This window comes from Protobothrops mucrosquamatus, unplaced genomic scaffold (genome assembly GCF_001527695.2).
Source record: "Protobothrops mucrosquamatus isolate PMUCROS unplaced genomic scaffold, P.Mucros_1.0 scaffold296, whole genome shotgun sequence".
In the NCBI taxonomy this organism is placed as follows: domain Eukaryota; kingdom Metazoa; phylum Chordata; class Lepidosauria; order Squamata; family Viperidae; genus Protobothrops; species Protobothrops mucrosquamatus.
The window spans coordinates 102664-117958 of record NW_015386640.1 but is presented as its reverse complement, the minus strand read 5'-3'; the positions used below and the strand labels follow the sequence as shown (position 1 = coordinate 117958).

At 37.0% G+C, this 15295-nt stretch overlaps 1 protein-coding gene across 1 annotated transcript in view; it reads left to right on the top strand.

Moving 5' to 3' along the window:
* Positions 1-2468: 2468 nt before the first annotated feature.
* PITX1 (paired like homeodomain 1) overlaps positions 2469-15295 on the top strand; it is a 93603-nt gene continuing 80776 nt past the window's right edge. The window contains exon 1 of the mRNA XM_015814928.1: positions 2469-2559. Coding sequence (XP_015670414.1) covers positions 2469-2559 — 91 coding nt within the window. The remainder of the gene's footprint in view (positions 2560-15295) is intronic.

Below are 15295 nucleotides of genomic sequence, written 5' to 3'. Positions count from 1 at the left end.
CAGCATCCCAGTTTACGTTCCCTAACAACTGATCTTAATGCAGTTCTGGAGGTCATCATAACTAGACATTGCAGTTCATAACTCTGTTCATGGTCTTATGGTTCCATTAAAGTTTGTAGCTATCATTATATTTCATAGCTCAATAATGGGCAGAGGGCTTTTTTTCTTTATATATCCTAAATCTCCCATTCTTCCGCTTCAATTGAAAATTCCATGGCAAGACTGCATATTCTCAGTCACTGGGCTCTGATTTTCAAGGAGAGATGAGATGGTGATGCTTTAGGTCTAGCTGGTCTTTCTATAGTTCCGTTGTCATTGATAGGTGGGATTTCCAGCCACTTTATATGGTAGCAAAGAGTTAAACTTTCCTGTAATTCTTTCCTACCATTTAATGTTTAAGTGTACCTTCTTACCTTTCTCTCTCTCTCTCTCTCTCTCTCTCTCTCTCTCTCTCTCTCTCTCTCTCTCTCTCTCTCTCTCTCTCTCTCTCTCTCTTTCTACCACAATGAGAAAAACAGGATTGAATATTTTTATAACAAAAGTCAAATGACAATATGTCAAGCAATGTGAAACCTGACCAAGTTTCATGATCTTCACAAGTCATTTTTCAGAGTCCTACTATCATTGAATATACAATTTATGGGAACGTAAGAGAGAGCAAGCTACTTCCATCTTTGTTGTCCTTTGATTTACAAAGATACTTTTATTCAGGCTTCGTACTTTTGAAGCTAACCTTTTTGTGGATTAGTTTTATGTAGTAAGTGAGGTTTATTTGTTTCTTAGAATGCATTTTAACTTATTTGCTTTTATGTTTTCATTATTATTCTGTACTTTATTTGTATATTATTTAACTGTGTTAAGAGTTTGTCTGTGTGTGTATAATCAGTGATCTGCTGAAATTGATATTATTGACTCTGAGAAAGAACATAAATGCACAGTGCACAAAAATTTCATAATAGTCAATAGAATTTGGAAATTTTGGAGATTTTCCTTTCAGTCTAATGTTCATGCTGGAATTGTAGGTACATAAGTGGGTACATGTGTATGTTTTCCTCTTGTTTTAAAAAAGAAATGAGTCACATTCCAACAAATTCTTTTGAGGTTGTGGAAAAGTTTCTGTACCTTTTTTTCTTTCTCTCTTTCTTTCCACAGCAATGAAACAAACACGAATGAATGTTTTTTTTACAACAAAACAAGCAACAAAAGAAATTCAAGCAATATACTTCTTGAAGCATTGAACTATCAAAAATATATCTTGAAAACCATCAGAAACAGGAATCTAGCTGTGGGAAAAGACTGATGTTTAGATAGAAAGAGTGCTGAAGGAGAATAAGGATACTCTGCAGATATTAACTAATTATGGTAACTGTGGGAGATGTAGGACAGATATTTGTGTCCTAAAGTGTTCTTTTTTTTTTACGAACAACATTCAAAGAATTTAGGCAAATCAACGTGTTGGATGGAATTTTTGGGATTAATGACAAATTAACAATGAAGAAGATAATGTGCCTCAATGGCAGTTTATAATAAACAAGTATAGATAGAATTGCTGATCTTCTAACAAAAATATACATTATCAATACATCCCAAAGTCTGAAGAAGTAGGCAACATATCATCTTTTTTTAAAAAGAAAAAAAGTAATCACAAAGAAGAAAATTCTTGCTAAAAAGGAATTAGTGGGACATCTGCAAAGGAACATCTTATCTCACTAGCTTTTTAGAATTTTTTGATAGTGTCAACAAGCAGGAAAATTATTCGATATATGTTAAGTATTATTACTCCTAAAAATTATTTAAGCAAACATCATAGCATAAGCTGTATCCAAAAATGTCCTTGAAATTGTCAGTATTCCTTCAGACATGGGACTGGAGGTTGGGTGGCTTGCAAATGTGACCTTTCTGAACAAGCCAGTGATTATGTGGCTTGAGTTAGTGTTATACTCAGGTACCACTATGCTATTACTCTTATTCTTGTTTATTATTTTTATTTTTTTTATTTTTGTCATTATTGGATTTAATCCTATATTCACCACCCGGAGTCATAATTGTGAGAAATGTGGCTCCATAAATAGATTAAATAAATAAATTAGTAAAGAAACAAATAAAAAGCAGTGGTTCCACCAAGCTCCCTACCTGCTGACTGACAATAGATACTGTGGAAAAAGAAAAATCCACCAAAGGGATATTTAGGAAAGGGCTCAGGACTAAAGTTACTAGTGCTTTAATGCCATTATAAAATAATGTTTTGGTTGCCCTAATCAAACACAGAGAGAGAGAGCTGAAAAAGATGATGAAGTGGATTGCAGCACCCATACTGATTCTGCAGCAGAATGGAGAAGTTGAGCATAGAATGAGAATGACATAAACATTTCAACAACAATGGCATCATTTGCAATTTCCCCACTTCCACATAACACCAAGTAGGGTACCAGTGGCTGTGACTGAGGTGCTATGGGTTTAATCGTAACATGTCTCATGAGGTATTACGCTACATGGATGGCTGCCTAGCTGATAGCAGTGCTGAAAAAATAACCAAGATATCAGGAGCTGGTTTCCAAGGCAATTTTACGTCAGAAAGAAATGGTTCCAAGCAACTTTGGAAAACATGTTTTTGTCCTGTTGGATCCCAGAGTTTGAGCAGATAATGTCAGCCAATGTGGGACACCAATGAACGACTATCCAATCAAGGTTTTCTCCTTTGAAATCTCAAAGAATATCTAGTCTTGGCCAATGCATTTGTAGAGCTGCTGATACACAGGGGTTAACATTCCTTTTGAAAACATTTTGATGAATCACCTCCATGATGACTCTTTACCTCCTTTCCACCCATTTCTTTTCATACCACAGTTTGCATTAAATAACTGTGGCTGCCAACCTAATACTGTTGTGGCATATTACAACACTGGATTGGCTGACTGAGGTACAGGTAATAAACCACAAAATATTACTGATTCAGTTGACATAATGTGACCTTCTGCTGTTTAAAAGTGTTAGATAAGTGTTAGAACAGCAGATGAATCTTTCTCAGGAATCATTCGTAAATCATCTTCTACCTGTCTAAGCATTATATCTAAGGTGTAGATAGAACTGCAAAAAGTTGATGGGAAATAGTTTTTTAAAAAAAAAAATACAAAGGAAATTATAGGGGGGTTCCTTGAGCTGAGCCACATCTATTACCATTCCTTGAGAATGAGGAAATTTATTTGTCAAAGCCAAACCACAAGTCCAGGACTCAACCTGTTGTGTGATTAGTCAACAATGAGCATATTTTCCTCACCAGACTATCTTAACAATAAATTAACACTGAGTTGTATTGAATTGCAATTGTATCACTATATGACAGATTGGCTGAGACCTTAGTATAGAAGATAAAGACCTTAAATCTCCTTTTTCAGAGGCCTTCTAGATTCCACCTCCGGATTTGGTGTAGTACCTTTGGTCATTTTTGATGCCATCACTTAACTTCTGGGTGAGGCTCACCTGACATCCAACTCTTACCTCAGGGTTTGAGAAAAATAAGGATGTCATCATGTTTTGTCTTTCTGAAGATGAAAAGCTAACAATGCCCAAAGTGAAGTTATTACTATAATGTTAATTATTGTCATCATCATCATCATCCTTGCAATCTCCTGTTATGAATGATGGGGGAATGTGACTACATGATTCAGATCTTCTTTTCCTCCTTGGGTGATCTCATCAGAGACAAACAAAATTGAACTTTATTTTAAAAAAAGATATACAGGTGGTCCTCACTTAAGCAACTACAACTGGGAATGGCAATAACATCTTTAAGCAACATGGTTGCTAAGCAAAACATCATGTGACCACAACAGAAAAATGCTCAAATTTTTATCACATGGCTGTGGGCGATGCTATAAATAGGAGGACTGTTGTAACTTTGAATGATCACTAAACAGGACAGTTATTAAGTGAGGTCATTAAATCCTCAAGTTATGACCATAATTGGAACCAGAATTGCTAACAAGGCAGTTGTTAATTGGTCATGCTTACAACTTTTTTTGCCTTGGTTGTTAAGCAAATCACTTTAATTTTTAAGTGAATCACATGGTCATTAAGCAAATCTGTCTTCCCCTATTGATTTGCTTGTTGGAAGACAGCTTGGAAGATCGCTTGACTCTTGGATGGTGTAACTGTCATAAATACATGCCAGTTGCCGAATGCCCAGATTTTGATCACATGACCATGGGATCTTGTGACAGTCTTAAATGCAAGAACCAGTCCTTTTTTCAGTATTGTTATAATAGTTGCTGAAGGAAAGACTGTAAGTCGAGGACTATCTGAGGAAGATAAATGACCCATGAAACTTAACCATTAAGATACACACAAATTCAAACATGAAGAGAATAAATTCCACAGCTCTCCAGATACATAATAGTACGGCTCTTCTATTGTGATTGGGACACTTTGGAATTAAAAAAAAAAGAGGTACAAAAGAAAATGTTTCAAGTACACCACAGGATGGCAATGGTTACCCTAAATGGCTCATTCTTCGTCTTAGAGTCTTATAAAAAGGGGAATTGGTTAGATGTTTTAAATTAATATTTCCATTCACAAGAACATTCTAGAAGAAAAGTTGATATCTTCATATACAGCCTGGTAGGTGGATAAAGGCCGAGGTTACACAATCAGTTAAATAATTTACACAGAGCGATAAGAATATTAGATTTGCACAACATAGAACAAAATAAGCCAAGAAGCTAATGCAAGCTTCTTTGTAGACTTTTACCTTTTTGCAACAAAGCAGCAATATCTAGTCTTCTACCATTTCAATTTTCCTTTACTTCCCACTTTCTGAAAATTTGAAACCTAATTCAGAGACTTTGGGGAGATGTAAACTCCACCCTTTTCCAGCCTTGCTCCACCCTTCTATGAAGTTCTGCTCTAATTTTCAAAAGACTTGGGACTGAACAACGATATATATTAAAAAATGCATTAAAATATACAAATATACCAGAATATACAAATATTTTATAATGTGCTATACTAAATATACAATTATATAATATACTAGAATTATATATTTATTTGTCATTTTGTATTTTTATATCAACTCCCTGTAGACTACCTGTAGTCCTCGACTTACAACATTTATTTAGTGACCAAAGTTACAACAGCACTGGAAAAAGTGACTTATGTCCATTTTTCACACGACCATTGCAGCATCTCCATGGTCACGTGATCAAAATTCAGAAGCTTGGAAACTGGTTCATATTTATGACGGTCACAGTGTCCCAGGTCATGTGATCACCTTTTGTGACCTTCTGACAAGCAAAGTCAATGGGGAAGCCAGATTCACTTAACAACTGCAGTGGTTCACTTTACAACTGTGGCAAGAAAGGTTGTAAAATGGGACAACATTCACTTAACATCTATGGTCATAAGTTGAGGACTTTCTGGATGGCATACATAGCAATCCTGCCACCTATTCTTTCCCTCCAGAGCAACAACTCCAGTGATGAAGACTGAGTTATAAAAAATGATTAGCTTAAGGTCATTTCAGCTGGGGTTTATCATTAGCCTTAATCATTTTGTTTCTGAATGATTTTATGGGATTTTAAATCAACAGTTGTACAGTAAAAGAAAAGAACCAAGTGCAAAAATAAATTAATCATACAAAGGCCAAAAAGAAACAAACCAGAAAGTAATTCAAATATGGGAAAGAAGGAAAAATTAAAATGAAAAATAAATTGATACATAAACATTTGTTATGAGTGCAGACCAGTGTTTTAAAAATAAAACACATTAAAAAAATAAAATAAGGTTTTTAAAAAAGGATAAGAATGTTACAATTGATGGCAGACTGATCCGTGGGTAGGCAGTGTGCCTAATTTTACAGGCAGTATAACTGTCAGCCCTTTATACTAACAGAATTTGGCTGCCTTCAGGGAAATAAAATCATACTGAGCTGATAATACTGTACATTTAAAAAAATCCAAATGTTTGGGTGTTTTATCGGGTAAGGAATTGCAAGGTGATTCCCAGGATGCTTATAAAGGATGCAATACAACAAGGCATGAGCTGTAATTTCAATAGTTCCTTGTCCCCAGGGCACAATCTTTAGTTCATTGGAACTTTTCTATGTAGACCCTCCCAAACTGCTGAGGGAAGAGTGTTGAAGCAGGCTAATATTAGTGCTCTTCAGAATTTGGAAACAGGGAAATGATGTAAAACTTTTGCTGGGTTGAAAACTTGACTGTTCAGAAAAAACTTCCTTGGATAAAGCAAACTGGTCCTATGGGGTTTCTAGATCTTTAATAGAGTATTTAAATGTACCAAGTGGGCACTCATAACCCCTCATTAAGAACACCTCCCAGGAAAATCTGAGATATTGGCATTTTTGTAAAATTGTCCTGTCCATACTAATTTGTATCATTTAATACATATTGAAACAATTACATTTGCAATAGTACTTAAGTCTCAGCATATTAAAGCTTGATTACATGTAATTATTTTGATCATATATTTCTTGGTATCAGTCTGTTTGTATGTACATGGACTCCACATGTCTTCTCTTTAGAATTTTAAGTCATCAGAATCTTGTTGCCAAAATAAAATAATCTTAGCAAGCCCAAAATATACGAGTCAATGTTGCTTCTACCGTATTGCACTTCCAGCCCTTTATAAATATATAATATACTAATATACTTGAAAAAGAATGTTTTGTAGAATTCATCTAATCTTAATGTCATATAATACTAATTTAACCTCTTTAAGACCTTAACCCACTGATTTGCCAAAGGATTCCAAATGTGTATTCTCGACCCTACAAAAAACAAATTATAACTAAAACTAGAACCAAGATTCTGCCAAAATATTAATGGTATGAGATAATTATTTTATTGTGCCCATGCTTTTTGAAATACATCATTTGAAATCCAATAAGTACTAAAAATCAATATATATTCCCAATGCTATATTTAGAAATTGGAAAAATTAAAAACTCCATAAACCTATGAAAGTCATAGTTGTAATTAACAAAAACTAGGGGTTCCTTCCATAAAAAAAAATTTTCGCCCTTACTCCCTTTAAATAAACTTTTCTCACATGGTAACTATCTGCTGTTTTGAAGGCTGCCATGGTTATACCTGCTTGATGTATAGTACAAGTGATCCCAAGGCCACAGGATTTCTAGATTATGTATCAGCTATATTTGTTGATATACCACAAGAAGGAAGTGGCATACTCTGAAGAGGAATGCAAGAAATGGGGCCTGTCAGCACTCTTTTTGCAGGCTCCAGATTCAAGGTTAGGGCACATACCCCATCCAATCCCCAAATCAGACACTTTTGAGATTCCAGGCATACTCACTCTGGTGTACAGATTGATCCAAGCTGCCCAGTCTTGGTTATGGAAAATTAACAGAGAGATCTCTGCTTCTGTCCAGCTCTATATAATCCATCTTAGTTCTTTCTACTCTTGACCTGTTTTATGAACAGAGTCATTTCAGCTGCTAATCCAGTTGATGAGAAGCCATTCTTTAGTATTTATGTAGAGTGGTACAGGTGGTCTTTCTTTAGCAACCATTCTCAGGCGATGAAAAAATAATTTACAACCAGATGGTTCATTAACAACATTTGCAGGTCTGTAAAGCAAAGGAAAGTTGAAGTCAGATTGTAAGCACAGTCATGGCTTCCCTTAATGACCCATTTGCCCGTCCCAATTGTGGTTGCCAAATGAGAATACCTATATTCATTAGTCATTTCTAATGTTGAAAGTCTTTAGATCAGGAGTGTCAAACTGCCGGGCCGTGGGCCGGATGCAGCATAGCGAAACTGCGCCCACCCCATTGCCGGCAATGGCAAAAAAAAGTCACGATACGTCACGACATGTCACGTGACGTTGCAAGTTTGACACCCCTGCTTTAGATTCTCCTCAGTCTTATCCTTAGAGTTTTTTCTAAGACGATACTCTAGGAAGGATGTTCCAGCCTGATGTGCAGTCCTTTCATTGAGTTTCTTGCTTAGGATAATCCTGTGGCCAGGCAGAATGGAATCTGTCTGCTTCCCTGTCCACGATGTTCCAGTCTTTAGATCTAGTCATTTGTATAATTGGATCATCGTAGACATTGAATTTCATGAAATGAAAGGGAGTTCTTTAGATCCATATTAGCAATGCACTATATGTATGTTACCTTAATCCATTCTGTTTTCCTCACCCACATTAGTTTAGATGTCAGTGTGTTTTTCTTTGGTAATGTTAAAACATGCATTTAAGTTCTCTTCATGCTCATTCCACTAAGGGAAGCCTAGATTGTTGCCCTCAAATATTAGCTTGAAGTTCATGATGTCAGTGGTTTGGGTACTAACTCCCAAAGGACAAAGTGCAACCAAAACCTTGGCACAGCAGTTCCTGGCAGGCTATCACAAATAGTTATAGCACAAACACAATCAATGTTTCTTTTATGCAGTGTGGGTGGCAGAAATATGCACATGGGCTTGTGGCTCTATGCAAGGATTTGTACTGTTTTAGAGTACGACAGATTTTGGTACAGATACATCACAAACAATGTTAATATAACATGACCTTTTTGTAATATTGTTTAAACATTTAGGGGAGGGGGTGTTAGGATAAACAGACTGTGTAACCATTTATTAAATGCTTATACTTTGTTTTATTGATACAGCTAAACAAATCTCATTTTTCTCAGCACTTTCTCTACTAGAAGAGCACTGCTGTTGTGCTAAGACAGAAAGCACGGGGGGGGGGGAGGATTTACATATGGAGAAGGGTGGAAGTTGATGGCCAGCAGTGACAGCTGTGAAGCTTCATCAAAGACAAGCTCAGAACAACGTCCATGATTCCACTCTCTTCTGAGCATCTTTCCTTTTGTGGATAAACGCTTATGTTTGGCTTATAATTCAGAGGCAAGATTTTAAAACCACCAAGCTGCCACACAAGAAGGTGACTTATATATACTTGCAATGGCAATAAAAAGTTTTCAGGCTCATCCACTTTGTCTTAGTCCTCCCAATAAAAATAAAATAATGCTTGGAGAAGTTGCATGAAATAAGTAAAGGTAACATGTCTGTGTTACCAGTCAATGTGCTGGATGTAAGAAAACCGCAGAATCCATATTAAGGCAATATCCTTACAGTCCCCCAAAGTCCAAATAATGCCAAAAGAAGGCAGAGCTGTGCATTCTATTTGTTCTCTTAAATACCTGTGCTTCTATAACATAAGTTTGAACTTTGAAGATGCCTCATAGGAAGACCAGCAACATTTTCGAACTTTGAGGTTGGAAAAGACTCCTGAGAATTCCATGGACAGCCAAACGCACCATTGAATAAATCAACCCAGAGTTCTCACTCAAGGCACAAATGCCCAGGTTCAAATTATCCAACTTTAGATACATTGTGCAAAGGTCCACCTTTCTGGAGAAGGTTCTAATGCAGGGAACAGTGGAAGAAATGCTGGAATTTGTATCATATCAGCATGACACTGACTTTGTCATTTTGCCTCCTGGACTTCACAGTGCAAGTTAAGCACTTAATTACAAGGATGTCATTTTCAATGTCTAGAACTCAATCAGCATCATAAAACACATGTTTAAAAAAACATAAAAACTAAAATGTTACTATTGATATTAATACATCCAGGAATAGTTGGAGTTGGAGTTATCCTGATAACTGAAGACAAAAAATTCCAAAAAGCAGAGAAGGCACATCTCCTAATTCCCGCCAGCCAACATTTCTTGGCTGATGGGACCCAACCTGCCTAACCAAACTGGTTAGGTAAAAACTCTTATCATACCAGTGTACCTAGCCATATGCGCAGGACTGCACAGCATGTTGAACAACATGAGGAACAACCACTTTATCATCATGATCTTTCTAAGACATCTGTATCAGTCCAGGGAATTACAGATGGAACACTTCCTGTCACATGTAATTTTCAGTACGCTACAACTAAGGCCCAAGACACAGAGTAGGCTTGCTTGTATTCATAAAAACCTTTTGCTGGATAAAAACTTCATTGAAAAAAGAATTTCAGCCATTTCCCACCAGTATCTCACAGTTTTAAAGGAACCATAAGCATGTCCTCATAATAGTTATTTCAGCACAACAGTGATTAGATAACTCTAGAAAAGGTTATACAGTAAGTCACTACTACTGGCAAAACCTTTCCTTGATTTTTTCTTCCAGATATCAAAGCATGTTTATTCATTCATTCAGCAAAATGAGCTTAGCTGTATTCATACTAGGTTCTTGAGCAACTATTTCATTTTCTTCACATATATTTCTTCTAAAACATATTTACTCTTATGTCTAGACATCTCCCTCTCCCACCTTCAGCGGTATTGGTTCTAAAAAAAAAGAAAAGACTGTGCAACCGCATAAAAATTGTTCTTTTTGTCTCCAAAGGTTTCTGTGCATAAGAACCTGATTCAGATGCTCAAAGAAGGAAGACAGGTTGAACTACCTTCCTTCCCACAAGTATCTGGGTGGATAGCATCTGCAATCTTTGTTTTCTTTATACATATGTTCATCAGCTCCAGGAAGTGTACAGGTATTTGGTCAGGAACTAAGTGTAAGCAACCTAAATTCCATCAATTTCAACTTGAGCTGACTGAAACATAAGGCTTGCTCTTTCAGAACAGATACATAGAATTAAGCATAAGAATTATCCTTATATGACACTGCCCTCAGTCCCTTGGTCTCTGTCCTCTCTCTTGGATGACTAGGCCTGAAGTGGACTTCTACTCAAGCATTCTTCTGAACATGTGTAGCACCATAGAGCCAGAGCAGCATAATTGTTAAGGCATGGGATTAAGACCTGGAAAATCCAAGTTCAAATCCAGTATCACCCAATTATCTACCACAGTGGTACATAGACATAAACCTAAGCTAATATAAATAATATGCAATAAATAGTTCATCAGGAACTGATTTGTGCAACAATGTTTGATTGTTGGGCCTTAAGCTTCATAAATGAGGTTAAATACAGGCTTACCGGTCCACATAAATTCACCAGTTTATATAGGCACTAAAAAAGCAGGAATGCACAATCTTTTCAGCTAAAGGATACTCTTGATTTTTGAGTGGTCTCCTTCAAGCTAAACTTCTAAAAGGAAGCACAGATAGGAAAAAAGTTGGGTCCTAGCCAAAGTAACAATAGATTTTATTTGATTAAGTATAAAATGTCCTTTAACTAGATTAATTAAATCAAGAGACATGATTATACTTCCTGTTCCATGAAAAAAATAAAATTGAATGACAACTTTTGAAGACCATTCCTAAAACCTTGGAGTTCTTCATTCAGCCTTGCTGCTGCCATTTTTGTACTTCTGCAAGAAAGTTCTACAAACTGTGCATTGTAGCTCTCTGATTGTGTAGATGCAATATGCTTTGTGTGACAGTTGATATTAGATTCTTGATTGCAGTTTCATGGCTGCCTTGGGTGTGCCTAGAAGGATGAGTGGACTTTATCTGCCACTTTGGCCCCAGTTGAGGCATGAGAGAGAAATTCTTTGGGAGACTATATTGACATTGAATTTAACTTTTTGCAATTTGATCTGAGAAACTCAAGTTATGAGGAATGGAGTGTTAGATGACCAGTGAAGAACATTGCAAATTTAGTGTGTTGCCTATTTATGCTGCGTATAAAATGATGTAATAAATTACTTATCCTACATGTTAAAATAGTAAAAAATTGATATTTTGAAACTTTTTTGTAAGTTTATATGTCTTTTTTTAAGTTATCATTTGAAGGTTGGATTTTTTTTTCCTATGTGTCCAGTTCCATGCCTTTGTAGTAATGCTTCATTCTACATATCTTTCTTACTCTCTGAACTCTTGAATGTGTTTTTTTCTTCTTTCCCTCCCTTCCTCCCTCCCTCTCCTTTTTTGTTTTTTACAGAAATACCCTGCAAAGTAATTCATGTATTTAGATAAATTCTTAATTCTCTCATTTTTTTCACTTAGAAACCACATATCTGCTTTACAGACAGCTCCATTATTGCCTTTTATAGAAATAAGCCAACAACTGATATTTCCATTTTGTAGCAGAAATTGATATTTTTATGTGAAGGACTTGAAATTGTCTAAAAAATGGCCTATTGCCTTGCCATTTCCCTTCTTTAATATCTTCTGCCAATGCCAGAAGGGACATCCTGAGGTAAAAGTAATTGAAAGCAGCAACGCTATCCATCAGCCCCTTGTCCTGAACCAGGACTAAAACTATTTCAGTATTCCATCAATTATCAGCAACTTTAGTGTGATACTACAGCAAGGTGTATAAAATTGTATGAAGAAAAGCAAGAAAAACGTCAAGCACTAAGGGAAAGGGGAGGGAGAGGTATCAACTCTGGACCTTTTATTGGCTTGTAAATTTTTCTTACATTTATTACACTTTTAATGAGATCTCTTAGAATCAACAGTGGTGTAAATAATGAAAACAACACTAATAAATGTCCCAATAAACCTTAGGCCAGTCCTTTGATGCTAATTTGCAGGTCTCAGTCCCTTCCACCACCACCACCCCCCGTCAGGTTTCCTGACAGCCTCTCTGTGTTCTAAGTGAATGGCAAAGTCAGGAGGCAAAATATCAAACTGCCACTTTTTGGCTTCGTAGGTCAGTGCTCTGGTATCAAAATAGGCCTCCATGATTAAAGTCTGTCAGGTCTTCTGTATCTTAAGAGAGCAAATTCCTCTCCTCACTTTTCAATTATTGCAGGGTGGGCTACAGCAGAATAAATGAATTTGGGCTAGAGCAGGAAAAATATATGCTTGCTTCTGTCTGCAAAGTTATACTGCTGTAAGAACAGCACAAGGTTATTACAAGCATTGTTGCTTTCATTTATGAAGTTTACTGGACAGACAGGCACACTTCTTAGGCAGAGTTTGCATCAGTTCTGACACTAAAGCCAAGCATGACTCACCAGTCATTATGGTTACTCATTAGCAGGGCTTTTTTTCTCATAGAACGCCCAGAACGGAGTTCCGGCACCTTTTTTAGAAGGAACCTTGTAGGGTAGGCAAGGCAGGTTGTATGATGTGTGTGAGTTCCGGCACCTTTTTTTTTTTTTTTTTAGAAAAAAAGCACTGCTCATTAGGGACTCAGGAAAATGCTTGGTTTTTGGAGAGAGGATGTCACACCTTAGATGATTGCAATGTATAGGGAGAAAACTTTATTCAGCTGGACCTTGCAAGTTCTCCTAATATGGTGGAAGTGACTAGAAGGCAGCTAATCTATTAGTAGATTACAGAATTATCTGTAATAGTTTTACTCAGTTCAAAAAACTTAAAGATGGAAAGAAGGGGCGCCTCGTAATCCCCAAATTATACTACTGAAAAGAGAAAATGAGAGATACTGTGAATGAACAGTACCATTAATAGAGATTCATGGTCAGAACTGGTCAACACTGCCTGCCTGCCAGCCTGCCTAGTGAAATGCAAAACATGGTACTGTGATTTTGGAGAGGGCAGCCCTGCTCTGAAATTGCAAGCCACATTTTTAATTGTTATTGAGGGTATTAAGAGTTTTACAGTAACAATATATAATAAAAACTAAGAAGAAAAACTAGCAGAAAATTAGAGGAAAGATGAAGGAAAGCAAAAAAAAAAAAAAGTTAAAATTTCAAGGCATTTGCCAAAATCAAAGAGTCATGGTATGTACAACCCAGTTGTACATACAACTTGCATACAAGCAACCTAGAACTAAGGAGAAATTTCCTGACAGTGAGAAAAATGAATCAGTGGAACGGGTGCCTTCAGAAGTTGTGGGTGCTCCATCTCCAAGAGCCTTGTTGGCACAGTGATTAGAATGCAGCACTACAGCACTACTTCTGCTGGCTGCTGACAGCAAGCAGTTTGGCAGTTCAAGTCTCACCAGCTCAAGGTTGTCCATCCTTCTGAGGTCGGTAAAATGAGGAGCCAGATTGTTGGGGGCAATATGCTGACTCTGTAAACTGCTTAGAGAGGTCTGTAAAGCACGGTGAAGCGGTATATAAGTCTAAGTGCTATTGCTATTTCAAAAAGAGACTGGGGAACCCTTTGTCTGAAATGGTAAAGGGTCTCCTGCTCAAGCAGGGGGTTGAGCTAGAAGACCTCCAACATCCCTCCCACTCTATTATTCTGTGTTCTAACTTCCCTCAAAGTGAAATAAATCCATATGAGAATAACCTAGAATATTTGACTGCCTTGGATCATAATTTTTCTATCTGTAACAAATCATCTTTCTAAAAGTCTATTGCCAATGAGTGTAATTATCTTACAATTTTTACATTTCAGATTTTCACCTTCTTTCTTCTGCTATTTTTTGCCACACAGGTTACAATTTAAAAAACCAATGAAAGTACAGACTTTTGCAGAAGGATCTTTTTTCTTAACAACTCAGGTTTATCGTGTTCCTCACGCTACAAAAATGAATAGTTTGTGTTGCACGAACACAGGAGATGTACAGGATGAATAAAGAACATGGAAGTTAAACAAACCCCTAGAGTGATTATGATTCCCACAAACATAAAGCCGTCTTTATTTGTCTGAAAACTTCAAAACATCTTTGCTAAAACCAGTTGCAGACTACAGGCACAAGGATACTGACACTATCTTGCAGACCAATTTCTTATCATGAGCTCCAGAACAACAGATAAACCTTCTTAGGGAACAAGCAAAATACACACACTGTGTGGGCTTCTTCCTACTATCAGATAGAGACTATATTTCAAATCTGTTATTAAGAGTATACAGACATGAAACTCCCTTCTGAACATGACCCCTGATTGATTGATCCTTGAGTGTCAGAAACACCAAGTACAATCCACATCACAATGGCAAAACTTGCCCTGATTTTAATGCATCTGGGCAGCATCAATTTAAAGACTCCCCCAAGACAGCTTCCTTGAGCTTTGTGGTTCTTTTGCTTTCAAGCCTCTGATCCTGATCCTCCTCCTTCTCAGTGGTCAGCTCTGTGGGTTTTGCAATTCTCTTGATGGGCAAGATAGGCTGCTTCACAATGTATTGCTGACTAAAAAAGGAGACCAGACCAGAAACATTATTACTGCTACTTTCCATACAGAAATAATATGAGGGGAAGGATCTGGATTGGGTTTTGATCATTGTATTCTACCATTATATTCCATGTCTGAAAACCGAAAGAAGTCTGCAAAAACCTATGTAGACACCTTCACTCAGAGTGGGTCTCCTCAGGGTGCCGTCAGCCAGACAGTGCCGGCTGGCGACCCCAAGGGGGAGGGCCTTCTCTGTGGGAGCTCCCACCCTCTGGAATGAACTGCCCCCAGAGATCAGGGTGATCCCTGATCTCCCTTCCTTCCGCC